Consider the following 23,932-nt stretch of genomic DNA (forward strand, 5'->3'; position numbering starts at 1 on the left):
GGTCAGTGTGAATGTGTAGTTACACATTCACACTGACCTCTCTCACCCTAGACTTTCCACAGATATATATTAACCTCTTTGCTTAGTTTTCTCCATACCTCACAACCTCTGAGGATGCCTGCCATAGATGTGGGCGAAACGTCAGGAGAGAATGCTTCTGGAACATGGCCACACAGCCCGAAAGACATACAACAACCCTGTGAGGAATGTCTTTGGAAGAGGATGGTGAAGGAAACTTCGAAATCTTTTTTCTTGAGTTTGACAACTTTTATCTGCAGACAAGCAGCTACGTCAATATAGCTGGCTTAACACAAAAAGAAAACCATACAGAAATATTGAGGTTAATGTGGGTTAGGTTTGTTTTTCAGACTTTGACTTTAGACATCTGAGATAGATCAAGCTTAATTTTAAAATTAGAAATTTACCATTAAAGGAATGTAAATTTGTTTTGCTACCCGTGCCACAGCCTATGTATCTTTATTTGGCAGCACATATCAATAAATTCAATGGCAATTACTCTCAAGCAAGTTATGCACTGAGCTACTGCATAGGTTTTAGCATTTCATTTAGATGGAATTGACCTAGCAGCTTTCTTGGTGAATGAATGCTGAAAGCATTTCAATATTTCAAGAGCCTTAATCGCTTATGTTTTAAACTTTACATCTGAAAACATAATATCCTATCAATATTTTGAAAATACTGAAACACTTTAGCAGTCATTTATGCAAGCAGTGAGCTACTATTACATTGTTAGTAACACCAGTTTTCTGAAATGCATGACTACTGAGAAAGAAATTGTATCCTAATTAAAATTCTATAAAATAGGCATGAGCCAGTGTGGTGTAGCAAGCATTGGATTATAAATCTGGGAGACCTGAGTTACAAAACACCATTCAGCCAAAGAAACCAACATAAACCTAGTATTTCAACTGAAAGTGTGGGCCAGCTTTCAACTGATGTTAATTAGTTAGTTAATTAGGATTGTTATTGTGTGCCTTCCAATCATTTCAGACTTAGGGTCTAAAGTTTAGGGAGGGGAAATGACCTTGGGATGGCTGCACCTGGCCTGCGGGCCTAAGTTTGGGGACCTCTGTTCTAGGCTACATCTGGACAGGATGGACATGGAAGTATTGTATCTAGCAATGGCGAGTAGTCTTATCAATTATACTTCAGCAAGGGGAGGGGCCACATTTTGCTGATTTACCTTCCACTGTATGCCTTCAAAACTTGTTTTTTTTCTTTTTGAGCAATTTTCAGCCGTTTTCCCCTGACCAATAAAAGGAAAAAGCAAGCCCCTAAAGACGAGAGATTATAAATTCGCAGTGGCAGCCAAGCAATTGTCCACCTAGACAGCATTTAATCCAGGTTGAAGCCTGGAATCCTATTCTTATTAGCAGCAATTATATTTTTTCATTTCAAAGCCAATATCGCTGTGGTAAACTGTCAGTTTTCATCTTATGCTGGAAAAGGCCTGAGAGCATTCTCGACTGTGGAAGAGGCAATTTTAATTACCTTGGCTTAGAAGATAACAATACCTTACAGAGCTGACCCCTGGTTATCCAGATTTCAACCAATTCTTTTGAATCTCTGCTTTGATCAAAGAAAGCAACCTCACTTCATTGATGAAAGTCTCCTATGACTAGAACTTTAGACTATTTCTTTTTGTAAATTCAAGCCGCATTAGGCTTACATACTTTTGTGACATGGCCAATTTCAGTGTCATGTACTTTAGTGAATCATTCTGAAGTGACTATTTTGGGGCCAGAAAAAAAAGGTAGTTTGGGGAATCTAAGGGGCCACAGGAACACTGAAGGCCTAAATCTAACTTTTCTTCTTCTCTTCTTTATTTATTCAGTCATTTCTGACTCTTCGTGACCTCATGGACCAGTCCACGCCAGAGCTCCCTGTCGACCGTCGCCACCCCCAGTTCCTTCAAGTTCATGCCAGTCACTTCAAGGATACCGTCCATCCATCTTGCCCTTGGTTGGCCGCTCTTCCTTTTTCCTTCCATTTTCCCCAGCATCATGATCTTTTCCAAGCTTTCCTATATTCTCATGATGTGGCCAAAATACTTCATCTTTGCCTCTAATATCCTTCCCTCTAGTGAGCAGCCGGGCATTATTTCCTGGAGGATGGACTGGTTGGATCTTCTTGCAGTCCAAGGCACACTCAGGATTTTCCTCCAGCACCAAAGTTCCTTCTCTCAGTCTTCCTTATGGTCCAGCTCTCGCAACCATAGGTTACTATGGGGAATACCATTTTTTTCACTATGCAGACCTTCGTTGCCAGTGTGATGTCTCTCCTCTTCACTATTTTATCAAGGTTGGCCATTGCTCTCCTCCCAAGAAGTAAACATCGTCAGATTTCCTGGCTGCAGTCTGCATCTGCAGTGATCTTCGGGTCTAGAAAGTCTGTCACTACCTCCATGTTTTCTCCCTCTATAAATCTAACTATTTGTCCCAATTACGGTACACCTAGTGGAGCAATTGAATTTAAATAAACGTTCACACCCCCATAGCGCAGCGGGTTACACTGCTGCGCTGTTGAACTTGCTGACCGAAAGGTCGGCAGTTTGAATCTGGGGAGGAGGGTGGGTGCCCGCTGTTAGTCCCAACTTCTACCCACCTAGCAGTTTGAAAACATGCAAATGTCTGCCATTTTATCATCGATTATACCCAGCAAGTAGTATTCTGGCTTCAATCGAATTTTTACCTTTAAGATTTTCTGTATCTCTTCATGAATCTCTGACCAATATTTCTTAGCCATTCTGCAGTTCCACCACATGTGTATAAATGTCCCCGTTTTTTCTTCGCATTTCCAACATTTGTCACTCAGTTTTGGGTACATTTTCGCCAGTTTTTGGGGTGTAATGTACCACCTATACATCATCTTGATCCAATTTTCCTTTAAATCCTGTGCATATGTCCATTTATTTTTAATTTTCCACATTTTTTCCCAGTCTTCTAACATTATTGTGTGGCCTACATCCTTTGCCCACAAGCTCATACAGTCTTTTACTCCTTCCGTTGACGTTGACCATTCCAAAAGTTTATTGTATAATTTCGATATTATTTTCTTATCTGATTTCATTATTCTATCCCATGTTGTTTCGTTTTCCTCAAAGCCAATTCTGTTATCCTGATTGAAGTACTCCTTTATTTGAAAGTATTGGAACCACGAAATCTCTTGGTCTATTTTCTTCATTTCTTCCTGTGATTTAAGTGTCCACTTCCCCTCTCTTTTGCTAATAATATCGTTATAAATTAGCCAATTCCTTCTTGAAGTTTCTCTTCTGTGGCATGCCTCCAGGGGTGATATCCATCTTGGTGTTCTTGTATAAAAATTTCGTTTGTATTTATCCCATACTTTAATAAGGGCTGCTCTAATAAAATGATTTCAGAAATTTTTTTCCAATTTCTTCTTATCATACCACATGTAGGCATGCCACCCTGTTCTCAGGTCGAATCCTTCCAAATTTAGCATCGATGTGTCTTTTAAAGTTGCCCAATATTTGACCCAACCTAGTGCACTTGCCTCATAATATAGTTGTAAATCCGGAAGACCTAGACCTCCTCTTTTCTTTTCGTCCGTCAAATTTAACATTTTTACCCTTGGTTTTTTCCCCTGCCAAATAAATTTGGATAGTTCAGTGCTCCAGTTTTTAAATATTTTATTATTTCTGATTATTGGGATTGTTCTAAATAAATAAAGCAGTTTTGGGAGGATGCTCATTTTAATTGTTGCAATTCTTCCTAGCAATGATAAATTTAAGAAAGACCATTTTTTCAAGTCTTTTTGTATATTCTTCCAGGTCTCTTCATAATTGTTTTTCAAAAGTTGTGCATTTTTAGCCGTGAGGTAGATTCCTAAATATTTTATTTTCTTTATGATCTCTAGTCCTGATACTTCCTGTAATTTTTGTTGCTTTGTTTTCGACATGTTTTTTACTAAAATTTTTGTTTTTTCTTTGTTAATTTTAAAGCCCGCTATTCGACTATAGGTTTCTATTTTTTGCAGCCAGTCATTGATGTTTAAATTTGGATTTTCTACTATGCATACCACATCATCAGCAAATGCCCTTATCTTGTATGTTTCTTTTCTAATCTTTGTGCCTTGCAAATTTTCATCCTCTCTAATGGAATTTAACAGGAGTTCCAGGACCATAATGAAGAGTAGTGGCGATAGGGGGCATCCTTGTCTCGTACCTTTGCCAATCTTGATTTTGCTTCCTTCCTGCCCATTCACTGAAATTTTTGCCGTTTGTTCTTTATAGATTGATTTAATTCCATTGATAAAGTAAAAGCCCATATCCAATTCTCTTAATAAGATTTCAATACAGTCCCAATTCAGGTTGTCGAAGGCTTTTTCCGCGTCCAGAAATATCAGCGCCAATTCTTTCTGGTTGTTAGATTCGTAGTATTCTATTATATCGAGAATTGTTCTTAAATTATCCTTAATGTCTCTCTGTGGAAGGAAACCGGTTTGGTCTTTTTGAATCCACTCTTGTAGAAACTTTTTCAATCTTTCTGCTAAGATGTTTGCATATATTTTATAGTCCACATTTAATAAGGAAATTGGTCTATTACATTATTTGGATCTTTGTCTTCCTTAGCAATCATAACTATATTAGCTTCCTTCCAGGATTCAGGTATTATTTGATTGTTTAGAGCTTCATTCATAATTTTTTTAAGGTAGGGTATCAGTTCCTCTTTTAACTTTTTGTAATACACCGCCGTGTATCCATCTGGCCCCGGGGCTTTAGAATTGTCTAATTTCATGATTGCTTGGTCGATCTCCTTTTCTGATATTTCCCTATTCAAAAATTCTCTCTGTTGTTCTGTTATTTTTTTAAGTTTCCGATTGCTGATGTATTTTTGAACTTCCTCCTTATCTATTGCCTCTTTAGAATACAATTTTTTATAGAATTTGTTGAATTGCTTTATGATCTCTGTGTCATTTACATAGGTCTTCCCTTCTTCCACTATTTTTGTTATGTGCAACTTTTGCCTTTTTCTTCTTAATTTTCTTGCTAGCCATTTCCCTGGCTTGTTCGCATTCTCGAAATTGTATTGTTTTATGAACTTTAGTTTTTTCGAGATCTCTTCAGTTTCCAAGAATATCCTCTGTTTTTGTAGCAAATCCAATTTTTCTTTTATTCTGTTGTCTCTAGGGGCTTTTTTCAGTTCCTTCTCCGCCTTTTCTATTGCTTCTATAACTTTCTTTTCCTCTTCCCTTTTCTTCTTATTTCTCCATGCGTTTTGTTGTATCAGATGACCTCGCATAACTGCCTTGCTTGCGTCCCATATTATTTGTTGTGGTATCTCTTGTTTCTCATTGTTAATAAAGTATTCTTTTAATATTTTTTTATTTCTTTGGATGTCCTCTTCCGAGTTTAATAGATTGTTATTGAGCTTCCAGGTCCACTTTCTGGTGGTTTCTTTTAATTGTAATTCCATCGGGCAATGGTCCGAGTCTAATCTAGGGAGGATTCTTACTTTTTTGGCCATGGTCGCCAGGGTGTTGGATGCCCAAATCATGTCTATTCGTGTCCATGACTGGTGTCTGTCGGAGTAAAAAGTATAATCCCTTTCGTTCGGATTTCTTTCCCTCCATATATCTTTAAGGTTAAATTCGTCTTGTAGTGACGTCATAGAAATGGGAAGCTTCCCTTGTCTCATTTCCTTTGTGTGTTTGCCTTTGCTGTTCCTATCCTTGGTTGTGTCTAGTATCCCATTGTAGTCTCCTGCTATCAAAATTTCCTCAGCTTCGGATTTTATAATTTCCTGTTTTAAACGTCTTCCAAATTCTGTCTTTGATCCATTTGGGGCGTAAATGTTGCAAACCAAAATTTTCTTGCTTCCCATTTCAATAAAATGCCAATAAATCTCCCCTCCTTGTCTTTAAAGGCCAATTCTGCTTTTATTCTTTCATTTACGTAGATTGCAACCCCTCTCTTTTTTTCCTGAGCTAATGAGTAGAATACTTTCCCCAAATCTTTATTATGTAAATGTGCCGCATGTCTTTCAGCTATATGGGTTTCCTGCAGTAAGATTACACTGTATTTCTCCTTTTTCAGTTGAAACTCTTTCACTTCTTATCAACGGCGGCCAGGATCAATTACGCCAAGGTGTGGAGATCAAAGGAGAAACCAACAATAGATCAATGGATTTTGAAGATAATGGATATTATGAACATGGACGTACTGACTCAAACACTAAAACACTTCCAAGGAATGAAATGCAAAAAAACAGACTGGTCATCATTAAAGAAATATATGTTGCAACGGAAAATGAAAATGATAATAACGATCTAGAAGAGAAAGTAAGAATGATATAAAGCAAGGTCTAGACAAGAGTAGGGGAAGCCACAGTGAATATTAATGATGCGAAAAGTATAGACCGCAAAGGAGGAGATTGGAAGTTGACGAAACCCCTCACCCCCCCCCCCCCCGGTTCCCCGTACCCCATTATCCCTGGAAACAGACACATAGTACAGAGTAGATAGACCCATAGAGTAGTTCTATCCTTTCCTACTTTCCTATCCCTATGATTGTTCCCCCACTTTTTAATGTATTTTTTTTTTTGAAAAGAGGTTTCACAATAAAAATTTACTTGAAAAGAAAACATGCAAATGTGAGTAGATCAATAGGTACCTCTCCAGCGGAAAGGTAACAGCGCTCCATTCCTTGGAGGTGTCTATGGACAACGCCAGCTCTTCAGCTTAGAAATGGACATGAGCACCAACCCCGAGTCAGACACGACTAAACGTCAGGGGAAATCTTTACCTTTTTAACCTCACGTACAAAGCTACAATTGTTTTATTATACTCCAGTTGGGAGTAATAACTGAATTCAGACCCAATTATAAAAAGGATTTTTATTAAAAGAGGCATCACAATATCCTTTCCATTCCGTGTAATGCAGAAATTGAAAAAAGGCACTGCTTGCTCCTATAGCATAATCCATATGCTAGTCAGCTGAAAGACAGCATAGAACTTTGTATTATTTATACATTTATAAGAAATGTGATATTGTGGTTTGAATGCTGGATTGCAATTCTAGAAAACAGGATTTGAATATCCACTTGGCTATGGAAATCAACTGGGTAACAAGTTAAACATTCTCAACTTCAGAGGAAAGTAAAGGCAATCTCCTTCTGAAGATAGTTTGCCAAGAAAACTTCATGCTAGCTTTGACTTAGGGCAGGGGTTCTCAACCTGTGCATCCCCAGATGTTTTAGCCTTCAACTCCCAGAAATCCTAACAGCTGGTAAAGTGGCTGGGATTTCTGAGAGTTGTAGGCCAAAACCTGGGGACTCACAGGTTGAGAACCACTGCCTTAGGGTCACCATAAGTTAGAAATGACTTGAAGCCACACAGCAATAAGAAATTATCTAAATACAATAGTTTCTAAACTGTTACTTGAACTACATTGTTCCCTCACTTATCGCGGGGGTTAGGTTTCAGGACCACCCACATGCAATAAGTAAAAATCTGCGAAGTAGGGACACTATATATTTATACATTATTTTAATAGTTATACACTATTTTAAGTCTTTATCAACCAATCGTGTGTTGATAAATCGCCTCCTTCTCTCATTGCTGCTTGGGCTCCTTTTCTCTCCCTTCGGCTTCTCCTTCTTCCCTTACTTAGGCTGTAAATTATAATTTTTATGATTTATAATATTATTTTAAAGTTTATTGAAAAACCGTGAAGCAGCGAATCCGCAAAAAGCCAACCACAAAGTAGTGAGGGAACACTGTATTGAGTATCTCACACTGGAATAAAAAGGTAAATTTTACTGTTAGAAAAATCTCAAATCTTCTTTAGTTAGCAAACTGGCTGTTATTAGCCCTTATAACAGGCTTATTAGCCCACAATTTAAGCACAGTGGGAAATTTTCTGAAGTCAGCAACCACTGAAATAAACGACTTCTACACATGAGCAACATTGTTGTGCAGCTGCTGTTGATTTTGATGGTGCTTATACAGAAGAACTTCTCAGTTATTAATTCTGACTTCAACAGAACTAATCATGTGGAAGTGAGTGTAACACAAGTAAGAAATTACTGGAAGGAATTTAAATAACCTGTCAGCTCTAAATATAATCATGACTGGCTTTCACTATTACCAGATCTGGTAAATGCTCAAATGAACATTTCACACTTTCTCCAGTGTTGTCATATCTCCTGCAGGCAATACTACATAATAAGCCCATCTGCATAGTCTCCCGCAATCTGTGAAATTTAAAACTAGGAGCAATGACACCATATAAAATTAGACAGATTTAAAAACAAAAATATAGGGAAACAATATCTTAACATATAGCATACATATTATTTGTTTCTGGTATTGCATTGAATTCTTGAGTTCAGAGAGATCTAAGTTCAAGTCAGCTCTTGAACCATTATAAGGGGCAAGGGGAGTGATTTTTGAATTAAAGTTGTTTTGGGGGATTAACAAACTTAGTCAAAACTGTATAGATACAGCCTTACAATGAAGAACCTGTGGACACTGAGCTAAGAGTTTCTTTCATATGTACCAACTTTGGGTGCCTTGAAGAACTGCGTTTGGCACCACAATAGCTGCCATGGCTCAATGCTATGGAATCAAGGGAGTTGTAGTTTTACAAGCTCTTTAGCCTTTTCTGCCAAAGAATGCTACTGCTTCCCCAAATTACAAAAACCACGACTCCACAGCATTGAGCCAGGACAGTTAAAGTGGTGTTAAACTCCATTAATTCGACAGTGTAGATTCAGGTTTGGCAGCAACAGGGTACATCCAACTTTCAAATAATCTAAGTGGAAAGGAAGGAACCGAATATATTTTTAAGTCAGTGGATGAATGTCACCATGATGCACCACACAAAAACTACAGATGGATACTCAAATTAGTGCAAACACATTAGTTAAATGACCAGTAGCAGCCTCTAATTCCTGCATGTTTGTCCCATGCTTGAAATTTCAAATAGCTGTAAAAATGTGTGTGCATGCTTAAAACCTCTGCCACAGAACCCCTTTAGATAAAAACAAAACAACACTAAACCTGGCATTTCAAGCCCTTAAAGTTACACATCCCTTATGTTGTTTTTGCCATTTCCTACACCCAAATTTATTTCTATCACATATTCTTGCTTAAGGGCATTCACTTTGACTTATTTTTCATGTATGCCAAACAAAATGATAGACCCATTTCTCAAATCTACTGTTTCAGATTGCAGGCAGCAACTTGCGTGATTGAATTCTCCTCCATACAACATCCTCTCCCTACAGAAAATTGGATGTCACGGTCTGATCCCCAATATTCAAGTTTGTCATGGACAGGTGTTTTGTTTTGTTGTATAGTTTCATAAGAACCTGTTTTAATTACTGTTTGAGAGAACTATGCCTTTATATAAGAATAATCCCTTTGGCTGAGTATAATATGGGGTTTTGTATTCATGCTATTATTGTGAAGCAGAACAGAGTAGCTTTGTTTAAAGCAACATGGAGATGAACCTTAGAATATATGATTAAGAGCACAAGGAAAGTCATGATGGATCAAAGAATCAGAGTTGAAAGAGACCTCATGGGCCATTCAGTCCAACTCCCTGCCAAGAAGCAGGAAAATCGCATTCAAAGCACTCCCGACAGATGGCCATCCAGCCTCTGCTTAAAAGCCTCCAAAGAAGGAGCCTCCACCACACTCCAGGGCAGAGAGTTCCACTGCCGAACAGCTCTCACAGTGAGGAAGTTCCTCCTAATGTTCAAGTATATTTGATGACGAATTTTTGGAAGTCTTGGTTCACTCTTGCCCACGTGTTAGTTGACATTTTAAAAGAAATATAAAAAGTGAGAAATAACTTACCTTTGCAGAAGCCATGTTTAATTTGTTTTCCAGTGGAGTGTACCCTTCAACAGTTTTGTTTTCACTGGTATTTAGTACTGCATATTTGTAACATGGTCCCAGATCCCTAAGTGATCTGTATTTAGTTAGACTACACAGCCTAACTGCAGATTTACATAAAAGTCACCCAAATCCACCTGAAGAGAAGCCACCAGATCAAGCGAAGAAGATGTATTCAAGTTCTGATGAGGGCACAAAGAAGAGGATATTTCCATCACTTCAAAGTGAACATGAACTCAACAATCAGATGCAGGACCCCAATGCAAGCCCTTGCCACAGCTTTGCTCACTGGGACAAGGGAGTGAAAACAACGATCTCCTTATACCTTGATTGGGAGTTGAAAGGGGCTCCTTTGCTCAATCTGGTGGCTGGCTCTTCAAATGAGCTTTTGTGGATTGGGCCACGAGTCTTGGTTATGCAGATGGAACTACATAGCCAACCTAGAATACTAGTAATAGTCACTAATAGCACTTTCCAACAAATTATTTGTAATCATTTTAGACTAACTGCATTGTGATTTCTCAAGTATTTCATGAATCATTTTAAAACTGATTACATTGGCTACTCTCCAGTCTTCTAAGGATTGAACTTACTTTCAATAAAAATGCTCACAGAAGATCTTGATGAGTGTGGTATCTATCAGCTAAGAAATGATAATCCTGAGATAAAACCTATTTGGATTTGAGTCACTATTTCAACCCTAGTTTAATATATTCAAAAGGTAAGGGACTCGAAGAAATATTTACATCTAGCTCAAAACCCTTCTTGTCCAAAATTGAATATTCAATGATAAATTAAAAACAAGAAACATGACAGAATACAATAGTAGATTGGATGGAATAAACATGGCACATTCATGCTCTTCAACAGTCATATTATAAAGAGCCCAGTTTATATTTTAAGTGCAGAACGGACTGACCTTCACAGCTAAGTGGGGAAAAAGTAATACCTAGGTTTTCTTATATGCACTAACATATGGAACTACTTGTTCTGTAGTAATCTTTAGTTCTGAGAACACTCAGCTCACATTGATTTTTTTTTTTTGCTTATCCGCCTGTGAGATGACTTATACCTTTGTGTTCCCAATACCACTAAGCATAAGGGAAGAACTAATACATTTAAATAACCTGGCCAGAAGCGACTCAAGTTGCTCCTGACATGAAAAAAAAAACACCTGCCCAGTTTTTGTATATTCTTCAACATAATCCTTCAATTGTATATTTTTCAAAGACTCAATTTCCATAATGATATCCACTGTCAGCTCAAGAATAACTTCCATCTTTTTTCCATTATCTGATTATTTGTCATCCACGCAAGCAAGATCAAATTCTGCACTAGAATGGGATTCTTAACATCTCCCATCTCTTACTATTGGTAGTAGAAATTTTTCAAATGAGAAAGTGTGGCCAAGATGGATCAATCCACCAAGCTATAACTCATTACATGAAGAAGGCTTACTGACCTTCTCATTGATTTGATACTTCTAATAATTTCCAGTATGTTTTGGGAAGCAAAAGATTAACCATGAAACACAGTATGAAAGCTAATGCTGCCTGGAAAACCCCTTAATTGGGAAAATAAGGAATATTCAATGGCATTAATAACAGTTTCAAAAAATTGGTTTATATTAGTTTAAAGGTCTTGCATATTCATATTGTAAATGCAGAAAACAGAGTTTTTAAAGTCAGTTTGACTATGGATCTGTTCTTGCCTTCTATCCTTTTGGTATGAAGCTAACCTAACAAGGTAAATGGAAAGAGGGAAAAAGTGTTCTAGCTGTTCATATAATATCAGAAAATAACCAAATTTGAGGGGGAAGGAGTCATTTCCATGCATTTACAGCCATGGCCTAGCAAATGATAGTGTGATTTAGAGGTCATCCCTTGCACATACTAAAATGAAAAAGAAGCCCTGAACCTTGTTCTTTTAATGCTTGAAGATCCACACGCTTCAAAGCTATCTGGTTATAATGCTTTTCACGAAGATTTCAGTGTCTGATGCATGATAAATAGGCTCTACTCTGTAAGGTCAAAAGAACTAGCCAATCCTCAGGTTGCTTTTCACTAAAATAAATTCAATGCATTATGTGACCATGGAAAACACCTGCGCAAGAGCAGACTCAACGATCTCATATACATTGGGACTTTCATTTATGGTACACAGGTTTCATAATACAGTTATGAAATGCATGAGACCTGAGACAATTCCATCAAATCTTGGCTTTTGTTCTATAAAATGCTTGAAATTTTCCCCACACATACACTAGTCTAGTGGCTTTTCTTTTCCTTTAACGCTCTAATCAAAAGCCTGGCCCCATGTAAGCCGCCCCGAGTCCCTTCGGGGAGATGGGGCGGGTATAAAAATAAAGTTGTTATTATTATTATTATTATTATTATTATTATTATTATTATTATTATTATTATTATTCATGAAGCTTTTAGGCTGTTTCTTACTACTCATGTATTTCAGATCACAGTCATATCATAATTGGTAATCAAAGCCAGAATTTTATTTTGGAAGTAGATCTATTCTGATTTATTTTTATGTATTTACTGAATTTATCTCCTGCCTTTCTCCGAAGATGGATTCAAAGTGGTTTAGAAAATCACATAACTAAGCAGCAACAAGGAATGCATGAATATGCACAGCTGCACTACTGTGGAAATGTGGCTACAGAGGACATTCTACCTCAGACAGAATAAAGGAAAGCAAACAAATCTGGGATAGCTACAGTCACAGTCACAGCAATCTTGTTTGTTTAAGAATGAAATTACTGATGAAGCTGCTCATATTCCTTTGCTAAATTAACTGATGCTGATATATCCTGGAGTGCAGAAGCAGATGCTAATGAAACATTGAATAATTAAACAAAATTGCTCCCTATTTGTCCTTCAAGTTTATCTACTGTGTTACCATTCAAAGCATTGACTGACAAATCAGCATGAAACCTTCTGCCTCACTCATGCATACAACTCTGGAGACCCAATCCAACAATTATGATCATTTTAATCGAAATAACTCAGAATATTCCACCCTCATGTCACAATTTGTGACAATAACTGATCTTGCAAAATGATATATTGTCCTCCCAGGGATTTCTAATCTAAGGTTTTAATTAAAGTTCTTCATCTTAATAAATATGACATGACCAAGCAAGAGTAGAGCACATATGACTGTCAATCAAAATCACAGTGAGGCATTTATGAAATAACGAAACCAGCCTTGGAGTTAGTTGGTTGTATAAACTAGCTCTGCAAAGTAAGTCATATATAGGAAATCAGAAGACGTTTACTTCTTGGGAGGAGAGCAATAGTCAACCTCGACAAAATAGTGAAAAGCAGAGACATCACACTGGCAACGAAGGTCTGCATAGTTAAAGAAATGGTATTCCCCATAGTAACCTATGGATGCGAGAGCTGGACCATAAGGAAGGGTGAGAGAAGGAAGATAGATGCTTTTGTACTTTGGTGCTGAAGGAAAATCCTGAGTGTGCCTTGGACCGCAAGAAGATCCAACCAGTCCATCCTCCAGGAAATAATGCCCAGCTGCTCACTGGAGGGAAGGATATTAGAGGCAAAGATGAAATATTTTGGCCACATCATGAGAAGACAGGAAATCTTGGAAAAAATCATGATGCTGGGGAAAATGGAAGGAAAAAGGAAGAGAGGCCAACCAAGGGCAAGTAGATGGATGGTATCTGTGAAGTGACTGGCCTGACCTTGAAGGAACTGGGGGCGGCGACGGCCAACAGGGAGCTCTGGCGTGGACTGGTCCATGAGGTCATGTAGAGTCGGAAATGACTGAGTGAATGAAAAAGATAAGATAGGTGGGGTGAATTTTAAAGGCTATTTTAAGTGTATTTATTGTATTTTAGTCTGTTTTTATCACACTGCTACTATTTAATTGTATTTTAATGTTTGTATTGTGCTTTTTAAACTTAACTAAGTGTGGGATTGTTAGTCACCTTGAGTCCCCACGAGGAGAAAGGTGGGTTATAGTTGACAACAACAACAACAACAAATACAATGACTGAAAGCAAATAAAAAGCATTAAGATTTTAAAAGAAAACATTAAGAATTATACATGCTATATTATTGTTGTATTATTTGCCCCTCTTAAATGAAAGTTAAAGCAGCATGTGAATGCTGGCCAAGAAAGAAAGTTGAAAAGAGAAAATCAACTTATGTTGTAAGCCACCAGAGTTCCCTGAGGAGAGGGGGCGGGATATAAATAAACATTATTAGTATATATTACTATTTGAGATGTGGTGCTGGAGGAGAGTTCTACAGATACCCTTTGCTGTCTTAAAAGACAAATCTTCACTCTTATTAGAAATCAACAAAACTGAACTTTGGCTGTCATAATTCGGACACATCATGAGAGCACATGAGCAACCAGAAAAGAAGAATAATAATGCTTCTGTAAGTGGAAGGGTAGGCAGACTGCGTTGGATAATCCAGAACATTGGATAAATGAATGTTGGATAAGTGAGACTACTATACTTTCGACACCAATAGTGCTCAAACTCCAGTCATTTAGATGTTCAGAATTTCATTTCCCTCAATTTCGGAGCACTCACCATGCTGGCTAGACTTCAGGGAGTTGAAGTTCAAAACATACAGAGGACCAGAGTTTGAGAACTAAACTATTTAAAGTAAGTGTAAATGTTTTAAATAAGATTCACTGCCTCTACTGTACACATAAAGAGAAAGTATTAGCCACTCCCTATTCGGTTTTTGTATTCAGCAGCTAAAGCCTTTCCTATGCTACTACTTCATCTCTTTTATCTAGGAATTAAATGTAAAACATTTCTCAAATAAAACATAGTGTAACCAATATAACATGTACATATAACACTGACACAAAAGCTTGTAATTTATCTTAAAATCTGTTACAATAGAGTCTCACTTATCCAACATAAACGGGCCAGCAGAATGTTGGATAAGCGAATATGGTGGATAATAAGAAGGGTGTCAGCTCACTATAGCCGCTCCCAAATGAAGACACGAGACTTGCTCTGTTATCACTGGAAACTTTTACTACAGGATACATTGACATGGAAAAAGCCAAGAGTGCCAGGCGTTGGTTCGCACTCCCTTATATACCTTCCCCCACATTCAAAGACACAATTCCCGCCAGATAAAAACCCCGCAAAATCCTCCTGCCAAATTCTGTAGCCGTTTCCTTTCAGGGTCAGGCGTAGCAGGTGTCTTATCAGTTTGGAATGTCAGCAACCCTGATTTCCGGCGCCATAATCCAGGCCCTGAAAACTGGGTTCTGACATGGCGCCCCCCTCCTCCTCATCCTGGAAAGCAAAACAGTGAGTCCAGCTATTATTCTCCGTTGTCTAAGGTTCCTCTGTACTTTTTTAGCAGGCTACAATGGAAAACCAGGTGCACTTTCCCTAAGTCTTTGGGAAACCTCAGTTGATACGTGACCTCATTTATCCTCTTGTGATTCTAAATGGTCCTATGTAGCGTGGTGCCAATTTCTTTGAGGGAAACCCCAACTTCAGATTCTTCGTACTTAGCCAAACTAGATTTCCCTCTCTTAATTCCTCCCCTACCCAACACTTTCGGTCAGAAAATAGCTTGTACAGTAGAGTCTCACTTATCCAACATAAACGGGCCGGCAGAACGTTGGATAAGCTAATATGTTGGATAATAAGGAGAGATTAAGGAGAAGCCTATTAAACATCAAATTAGGTTATGATTTTACAAATTAAGCACCAAAACACCATATTGTACAACACATTTGACAGAAAAAGCAGTTCAATACGCAGTAATGTTATGTTGTAATTACTGTATTTACGAATTTAGCACCAAAATATCACGATTTATTGAAAACCTTGACTACAAAAATGTGTTGGATAATCCAGAATGTTGGATAAGCGAGTGTTGGATAAGTGAGACTCTACTGTACTTCCTCTGCGTTTCTTGCAGTGCTTTCACTATGTCTTGCCACTCTGCCCTGATTTTTTCCGGCCATTCTTTGCTATCCTGGTTCTCCCCTCTCTTCCACTCTGGTAGTTTTGGGAACGGTGCTACATCTTGCCCGTACACTATTTCAAAAGGGGAACGACCAGTCGCTGAATGCACTGCCCCATTGAAAGCCACCTCGGCGAAAGGCAAAAGTTTCAACCAATTGTCTTGCCTGTAATTGGAATATATTCGCAAGAATTGGCCCAATGTTTGTTGTGTGCGCTCGACACCCCCATTCGTCATTGGATGGAAAGCAGAGCTCAGATTCCTCTCTGCCCCTAACAACTGTAGGAATTTTCCCCAAAATTCTGCCCGGTCGTGAATCACTTTATCAGGACACCCATGTAGACGATAGACATGTTTAACGTATAGCTCAGCGAGCCGTTCTGCCGAAGGGAGTTTTGGTAGGGCCACAAAATGAGCTTGCTTTGAGAACAGATCCATTATTGTCCAAATGTATCTGTGGCCCTTGCTGGGAGGTAGTTCGCCCACAAAGTCCATCGCCACGCAGTCCCAGCGTCTCGTGGGTTTCCACCACTTTCTGCAAGAGTCCCTGGGGTTTTCCAGGTGGTGTTTTGCTCTCCGCACACAGCTCACATTGGTTGAGGTATGACTTAGTGTCTTTCCTAGATTTCCCCCCATCCCCAATAAAACAAGAATCTTATGGCATCCAAAGATCCTAAACAGTGGGGGATTCTGCACAACCAAGTACTTTTTCATATTGTGCACAATTCCGCAATAGTTTTTGAAACAAATTTCAAAGGTGTTAAAAAGAGGTTTAAAAATGCATGGAAAAGAAGGCTATCAATGCCTTCTGGTCTCATGATTCTCCCAGGATAAGAGGCAGGGCATTTCACAACACCAGTTGTTGTAGAATAACAGTGATGGAGAATCATTACTTCTGGACTTTCTTAGGCATTTGGTTAGACAATTTTCCAAATAGAATGCTGGCCTAGACAGGTCTTGGTCTGATCTCCACGAAAAGTAGGTGTATTTCTATATAAAATACATGCAAGTATGGGCTTAATCAGTATTTCTTTTCAGGATTTAGGCTCTGTAAAATCTTTATTAAGACTGCTAAGCTTTCACAAACTTAGTGCATTTTGAATGGTTTATGCACTGCATTGCTGAGGCAATGATTACTACTATGTGGCCAAAGTAGTAAATCCTGTTAACTTTTTTTTAATCATCCAACATGAAAAAAGTGTTCTTACAGACCTGGAATGTTTGTGACATTTCAGTGATCCTAATAAAGGTATTACAGAATCCTGAAAGGTATTTTTATATATGGATTACATTGCTACCCTTCCAATTTATAGCATTTTTGATTGACGGGACAATCTGCCTTAGAAGAATTAAATCTCCAACAAATATTACAGACGTTAATAATTCTATAAGGCATAAAGTATGCTGAGACTGTTTTATAACAGCATTCCTTGGCTCCAATTTTAATCTTCTAGATTAAAGCTATAAAAGTAAAAAATCCATTGTGATTCCAACTCTGTGGTTTATTTCCACTTTTCAGACAGTGTTCCTAACTGCTACACTGGAATGCCAAGCAAATGGTAAAGGTTGAGTATCTCTTATCCAATGTTTAGGACCAGAAGTATTTTGGATTTTGGAATATTTTCATATACAGTACGACCCCTTTATTCATAGATTTGATATCCACACTTCAGAAAACACCCCCCCCCCCCCCCCAGAAGTCTTTGGTAGCCTCTCTGGGCTCTTCAGCAATGCTTTCAACCAAGTATAATCAAGATACAGGGTTCACTGTTATCCATGATTTCAAGTATTTGGGATGGATGGGTGGGTGGTACCTTGGAATGTATCTTCAGTGGATACAGAGATCATAAAGAGATATCATGGAGATCAGGTCCAAGTCGAAACACAAATTTAATTTTGTTTCATATGCACCTTATACACAAACCCGGAAGGTAATGTTAAACACAATGTTAAATAATGTTCAGCATGAAGCAAAGTGTGTGGACGCTAAACTATCAGAAAACAAAGGTGTCACTATGTCAGTCACGCATGTGGGGAATTTTGGGATTCTAGACAAGGATGCTCAGTCTGCATTATTAAGAGAGCTTAACAACTTATGACAACCCTCTCCTGGGGTTCTACTGGCAATAATTATACAGAGAATGCCTTCCTCTCTAGTCGAGAGTGTGACCTGCACAAAGTCAGAGTAGGCTTCCATTCATGATCTCCTACAGTTCCAGTCCAGCAATTCAAGCACGACACTTTTTGACCACCTACTTATGTGACATCCTGTACTGCATAAATAACAATTCGTATAAGAACGTACTGCCATGAAAATTCTTTCAATTGAGTTGTAACTCTCTTCTACCTTTAAAAACCTGCGTGCCACCCTGCCCAAATCTACAAATGTGCTAGGTAAAGAATATAGTATTCTTCTGCGTGTCAAGTAGGCTCAATAAAGTGTCTGCTTAACTTCCTGTTCTGTTCAGTTACCGGTTTGAGAACTTAAGAGTGACCACTGATAAAGACAATACTGAGGAATAAAACTGCCCTAATCTTGAAGAGCTTTGAATTTTAAAATACACTGTAATGATTTTTTCCATTAGCAAAAGTCAGCTGATAAAGCCTAGACTGTTTGCCAATTTATTAAATGTGAGCAGTGTGACTACTGCATCAAATAAACAATTAGGTTTACTGGCAGGGTACCTCCAGATACTGCCTCCTGGTCTGGGGACAAACTTTGGTGAAGGGCTTTTTTCTCTTCATACAGCAGGTGGTTTCCTAGGACTGGTTCTCAACCTGTGGGTCCCCAGATGTTTTGGCTTTCAGCTCCCAGAAATCCTAACAGCTGGTAAACTGGCTGGGATTTCTGGGAGTGGTATGTTAAAACACCTGTGCACCCACAGGTTGAGAACCACTGTCTTAGGAGATTTTGGAGAGGTACAATGCTCATTGTACTTCTCACCAAAATAGTAACAGTAATAACAGCAGTTTTGTCTCGAAATGCTCCAATGCTCTCAAGGGGGGTTTTTGCCATGCACTTTTGCCTTTCTGGATCATTTTAGGCCCAGTGGAGACTTTTCTTGATAACAGAAAGTAACCTACAAGTCCACTTTTGGGTTATTTCCAGTCAGCTAAGAAAAAATATATCTCTGCCAGGTTTAAAACAGGCAAAAAGTGGTAAAATTGTCCTCTGTGTCATTCATGGAATATTTGAGGCAAAATATATAAGGGGCCTTATGCAACTTGCACTTTGCTCACCTTACAAACGCATCTATTCTGTGAATCTCCTAATAACGGCTCTACTCATAACAGCATCCTCAATGTCCCAATGTAACAAAAGCCAAGCTATTGAACATACAGCTCTCCCCATAGGCATCGACTTTCTAAACACCCCCACCTCATCCTTTGCTGAGCTAGCTGATATGCCTCCTTTTACCACCCAAGAGAACAGAAGGCCAAAAATAATTAAGTAAACCGTACCACACACTTCCTAAGAATTTTAGTATTCCACTTTACGTTTAGCCCAATTCCATATTCCAACTCAGTCCAGATTTGCTATTAGGATTATGAAACACTCACAGATCAGTTATGGCTGAACAGAAATGACTGTGGTTTGTCTAAAGTGAGTTGTCACTTTGTTCACGAACAGTTTGCCTTTTCCTAACCCAATGCTGAGTCAGAACAGAACAAGCTTATCTCTCATTTCTAAGATACAATGAGTGTGCCTTCACCTGCTGCCGCTTTCCCAGTCCTGCTGTTCATCCTTATCTTTCTCCTCTTTGGCATCTGGCGCATGCGGGTGCTTCTGCACGATTCTCATTCCGCCAGCCTTAACTGCAACACAAAATAAGACAGTGGAAGATGGTCAGGTATGGTGGATCACATATTAAAGCAAATGTGCTCAGATAAATTAATCTGAGATCTACAGAACAGTCACTGCATTTGGGGTACATTTTGCTGATTATTTAAATATTCCATTACCTAAACAATGCTTCATCATTTGAATACTGCATTGACTGTCAATGTAATTCCTCTGTGAATTCAAGGTGCTGATGGTAACATTTAAAGGCCTGAATGGCTTGGGCTCATGATGTTTGAAAGAGCTTATCTCCCTATCAATGTCTGCCTGAGAACTGAGGCCTGTTGGAGGGGCCTTCTTCTGTTTCACATTCTGGAAAGATGCGAGAGGGCCTTTTCTGCTGTAGCTCCAGTCCTCCCCTCAAAGGCTATATTTCAGAGGTTTGACTGGGGCAATGCTGTTAACAAAATGTCACTTTCTGGATTTTATTCAATGTGCACATGTATCATGGTTTACATTATTTTAAATCATTTTAACTGGGTTTGTTTAAATAGTTTAATAAGCTTTGAAAGTGTCCTTATCATTTCATGCTGGTCTAAAATAATTATGTTATATGTTGCTGGGATCTTTGGATATAGTGCAGCATATGCGTGTGTGTGTCTATGGACAGATAGTTTGTAGGGATGAGCGAAAAAATCATAAAAGTCGTTAATCGTAATAAATTCGTTAATTGAAATAGATCCGAAAGGGATTCCGAGGTGGTTTGGTGCTTCGGAATTAACCTTCCAATTCGAAGCGTTGGTGCCATGCCTCCAAATACCTTCAGATAACCTTCGGATAATGGGAAAATGTTTAATTCAACCAACCTTTGCTATTCAGAAGAGAAATCCCCCTTCCCGTTTTGGAGTGGTTGCTTTCTATGGGGCTCTTAAATCGGCTTCAGAAGTGGAAGGAGCCTGGATCTTCATCTTCCCGCACTTAAACCGAGGCTTGCAGAAGTGGAGGGAGGATCTCCCTTGCAAACCACTTTGTCTTCCTGCTCTTAAACTGGGGCTTGCAAAAGTGGAGGGAGGATCTACCTTGCAAACCACTTCGTCTTCCCGCGCTTAAACCAGGACTTGCAAAAGTGGAGGGAGCCTGGGTAATTGCAGGGCTTTGCCTCTGCAGGATCTCCCTTGCAAAACCCCTCCTGACTTTGCCAGAAACTTTAAGTGAGGAAAGGGGGAAAAGGAGGGGGGGTCAATCTCAATGTGCTAGCAAAACCCTAAACTAGAACTCTCCATCCAATGGGCAGGGAAAGCAAACTAACATCACCCTGCTAAGGATTAACCACAATCCCCCCTATTATTTTAAATTACCCCGATTTTTTTAATTATTATTATTGGCACCCAACTTTTCTCTCTAGATTTGAGATGGAAAGGGACTCATGAGATAGATATATATATATATATATAATAGTATCATTCTGGGAAGGGAAAAGGTTGCATTTTTAAATCTATGTTTTAGCAGTATTCCTTTTAAAATTTGCTCTATATTTGTGTGTATATGACAGGTGTAAGCCCCATCCACTCCTGAGCGTGGGAAGAAACCCACTCCTAGATTATCTTCTTATCCCAGATTATCTGGCAGTGTGGACTCATATAATCCAGTTCAAAGCAGATATTCTGGGATCAGATGCTGGTATATAACAGCAGTGTGGAAGGGGACTCAGGCGAATCTACACTGCCCTAATTCCCAGGATCAGATCCCAGATTATCTGATTTAAACTGGATTATATGAGTCCCCACTGCCATATAATCTGGGATAAGAAAAGTGATTGATCTGGACCAAGCTTGGCACACAGACCCAATATGGCCAGCTGTGAATTCTGGGGGAGTTTTGGGAGGGCTGACCCAAGACCTTTGGGAATTGTAGTTCACCCACATCCTTAATACATTTTCTCATGGGAGCATTCATAAAAAACAAGACTGAGGTTTTAAGCCTCATAGGAAGAAACAGTGCCCCCTTTCTGGGACAGCATGGTGTAGTGTAGTCGTTTGAGAGTTGGACTATGATTGTGGCTTCATTCCCCACTCAGCCATGGAAACCCACTGGGTGATCTTGGGCAAGTCACACACTCTCAGCCCCAGAAAACCCCATGAAACAGTTTCAAACCAGGAACTTATTCCTTATTCAGAGGCTGATGGCCATCTATCAGGAGTGATTTGATGGCATACTATGATTTCTGTTCCTGGGTGATAAATGTCATCTCCTAAGTGGTTCTGTCATAGAAACATGGCAAAAATTTTATTACACTGCCAAAACTTTGTCTTTGTGCAAGGGACATGGTGCTATGATAGCACATTATGGTTTCCTGGGAAACTGTCCATTAATTTAACAAAGTTTCAGCCACAAAAACAAAGTTTCTGAAGTAGAACAATGACTTTCAAAGTAAAGACAACCGAATGAAACAGGAAACAACACTTTCAAACCAGGAACAGATTTTTGTTATTATTAAAAATGTTATTTTATAAAAACTTTGAAAATTTGCCAAAAACCTGAGGATAAGTCAAACGTTCTTAGATTTGGTGAGCTAACAGTGTTTTTTGTGTTCTACCACTGTAGCAAATTTCATTAGGATAGCTAAAAAAAATGAGAGAGAGAGGCCCCTCAATTTTCCCCATTGACAATGTTTTCCTTTATGTGCATGTGCATACAACATTAACGAAGTACATACAAAGTTTCGGAAAGTTTTGAATTTTTTTGCTTCAAAATTCAGAAGTGACTTTAGAAATGAAGCACCAGCGCCCCCTACTTTTGAAGTGAGTATTGAACCAAATTTTTCATGGATCGCACATGCCTAATAGCTAGGCACACACACACACACATTCATATCTATATATTAAAAATTTTCCTTCCATTTTGGAAACTGCTTATTTAAAGTTCAAGATCCTGTTGATCATACCCGTAGAAGCATTATCCTCTCAGGGACTGTCTCAAAGTACATATTCTATTTTTAGACTGATAGGCACATATGTGTTTTCCAAACTAGGGGGAGTCATGATTGTTCATCTGCTGGGATTTGTGATTTTAATGAGTATCTATTAATATACTATGCTAATAGCTGCCCACTCTTCTGAGTGGATTAGAAATCACATTCAAGCTAGTTCTCTTGTTATTTTTCCTCTTTGCAAATGAGCACTACAATTCAGTGCACAATTATGAACATTTAAATCCCACTGAAATTGGTGGAGCTTAAATGTATCCAGTGGTGTGCTTGATTCAACTGATGCAACATGCAAAACTGCTGGGAGGGCACACCCTGGATCTAGGAGAAAGAAAAACAAATGGTCAGATTATTATAGAACCATGCAGAGCACCATGAGAACATTGCGACATGACTTCTGAATCTGTGCGAATGTAAACAGTAAAATCAATTCACATGATCCATAGACTCACATAGGAAAAGCTACACCTGGACTGGCGTTGGCACAGGGAGAGTGCCACGTTTGAATGTTCATTCCTTTCATTATATATTTTTTAATCTCTTTGCATATAGAAAGCTACCAAGACAGAGAAAGCATTTCAGCTTGGCTTCTCATTCCTCTTAATCCCCAACCTTTTATATGAAGGGAGGCTTGGAGTGGAGTAAATACAATACCAGATGGGTACTCAAAATACCATAATCAGTTTAATGCCAAAATGCCAAATAATAAAGTACAGTTACAAAAAATAAACAACGTACACATTTATAAAGCCAAGAAATAGACTAATCAAATAACAAGAAGTTGGCAGACACAAGATTTCCAGATATTCTCCTGATTTGCTGTATCTTCTTCACACAGCCATCCTTTCTTGATTAACTGCCAAGATATACACCTCTCAAGAAACTCATAGAAATTATGTCTATAGAGCAATTATTATATCTACATTATATATTAATTTTTTTATTTATAATACTATATTCATATTATTGTTATTACTCTACTTCATTTATATACAGTAGAGTTTCACTTATCCAACATTCGTTTATCCAACGTTCTGGATTATCCAACGCAGGTTGCCTCCTGCCCGGATCCACAGCTGTTTCTCTAGGCAGCGAGGACTGAACTTTTTACACATTTAATTTCTGGCAATGGTGTTACTGTAAGTTCATTTTTTGCAATTCTAGCTTTATTTGTAGTCAATTTATTAGTAGCCAATGTTTTTGTAGTCAATGTTTTCAAAACATTGCGATGTTTTGGTGCTAAATTTGTAAATACAGTAATTACTACATAATCTTACCGTGTATTGAACAGCTTTT

At 38.5% G+C, this 23,932-nt stretch overlaps 1 protein-coding gene across 1 annotated transcript in view; it reads right to left on the minus strand.

Annotated features, from left to right (window-relative positions):
• The window catches only part of dap (death associated protein), a 56,162-nt gene that overhangs the window by 24,901 nt on the left and 7,329 nt on the right, over positions 1–23,932 (minus strand). The window contains exon 2 of the mRNA XM_008108869.3: positions 19,583–19,685. Within this exon, the coding sequence (XP_008107076.1) occupies positions 19,583–19,685 (103 nt within the window). The remainder of the gene's footprint in view (positions 1–19,582; positions 19,686–23,932) is intronic.

This window comes from Anolis carolinensis, chromosome 4 (genome assembly GCF_035594765.1).
Source record: "Anolis carolinensis isolate JA03-04 chromosome 4, rAnoCar3.1.pri, whole genome shotgun sequence".
In the NCBI taxonomy this organism is placed as follows: domain Eukaryota; kingdom Metazoa; phylum Chordata; class Lepidosauria; order Squamata; family Dactyloidae; genus Anolis; species Anolis carolinensis.